The sequence below is a fragment of the Sphaeramia orbicularis genome, chromosome 17 (genome assembly GCF_902148855.1).
Source record: "Sphaeramia orbicularis chromosome 17, fSphaOr1.1, whole genome shotgun sequence".
Taxonomy (NCBI): Eukaryota; Metazoa; Chordata; class Actinopteri; order Kurtiformes; family Apogonidae; genus Sphaeramia; species Sphaeramia orbicularis.
The window spans coordinates 30,297,063-30,298,439 of NC_043973.1; the positions used below are offsets into that span (position 1 = coordinate 30,297,063).

The following is a 1,377-nucleotide window of genomic DNA, read 5'->3' on the forward strand; positions in this document are numbered from 1 at the left end:
AAGGCAAAATCAGAAAGTGATAGCCTAAACTGTGTGAAAAATATTTAAAAAAAAAAACATTTTTAATGCAGCTAATCTAATGTTTTCTCACATTTTAGCATACTTTGATACTATAGTTATTACTAACCTATTATCCCAAACAAAAATCTTTTTGTTTACGAAAACTGTTAATTACAGTCTAATAACAACTAGCAATTGATTTACATTAAAAAACAGTTACTGCAGATCACACTTATCAAGAACAGCAAAGTTACAGTAATGGTATGAATGTCAGTATATGGGATGGTGCATAAGTGCCCACTCTGTCTGCTGATATGCAACTAAAACAACAAAACCCATGAATATACAAGAGAACAGATATTGAATAGCTGTCCAATGTAGTGACCACTGTGCATGAAAGGGTTCAAATGTAAATTAAACACTATAAAATAGAAAATATCATATATAAGTTAAATGCAGAGGGACCATTTTTCTGCCCAATGACTTTTACTTTTCACTTTTTGGTAAAGTTGTTGATAACACTGAAATATTTCATGAACAGGAATCATTTTTCTCCTTACAACTCTATTAAGTCATTTTTTAATATAAATGATGTCCTTGCCATCTGGGACTTGATCAACATACCACATCACAAAATGTGCACAGTCATCAGTTACATTCGTCTGGTTTTATTGCTGCATACAGGCAATTGTGACATCATTTCGCATACAGATTTCTTAGAAGTGTGCATGCCGAGTTGATCAAAAATACTAGTTTGGTTACAAAGAAAGAATTTTGTAGACCTCATAAGCGTTTCTACGTTGTGCTGATGCCATTATTAAGTCTAAACATGTGACAAAAGGCAATTCTGTCTGCAGAGGAGGAAGCAAAGTACAGTCTGTGTCGACTAACAGGCTCACTAGATCATCACATATAAAGGCACTTTTAGAAGCTGTTTGCTTTTTGTGTGTCGCTGATTTGATTCTTTGCTTGTAGGTGAAATGTGTTTCTTCATATTGCTTTCGTTGGTTGTTTGGCAAAGATAGAAATATTATTACTCCATGTCATCATGGTTCTGGGTTGACTCGTTGATCACCTTAAAAAAGAAGATGCAGGTTAGATGTGAGCACAGAGCTGTGTGTCAAAGCTCAAACGAGCACCAGAAAATAGAAATATAACTGGAAGAATGGCTGCACAATTAATTTTAAATTGAAATCAGATTATTTAATTAGGACAATGTTTAAAAAAGGGTTAACTGTCAAATTGAATTTCATCTCTATGGGAGCAGTGCATTGCATGGTGGACTTCAGATGAAAATGACATGCTGACCTCTGTTGTCTTTTGTAGTTTTACCCAAAAATTGAAACTCAAGTATTTAGAGGAAAAAAATGTGGATTT

General features: G+C 33.8%; 1 protein-coding gene across 1 annotated transcript in view; it reads right to left on the bottom strand.

Moving 5' to 3' along the window:
- Positions 1-650: 650 nt before the first annotated feature.
- Positions 651-1,377, bottom strand: part of viml (vimentin like) — a 9,248-nt gene continuing 8,521 nt past the window's right edge. The window contains exon 9 of the mRNA XM_030160959.1: positions 651-1,075. Coding sequence (XP_030016819.1) covers positions 1,034-1,075 — 42 coding nt within the window. The 3' untranslated portion in view covers positions 651-1,033. The remainder of the gene's footprint in view (positions 1,076-1,377) is intronic.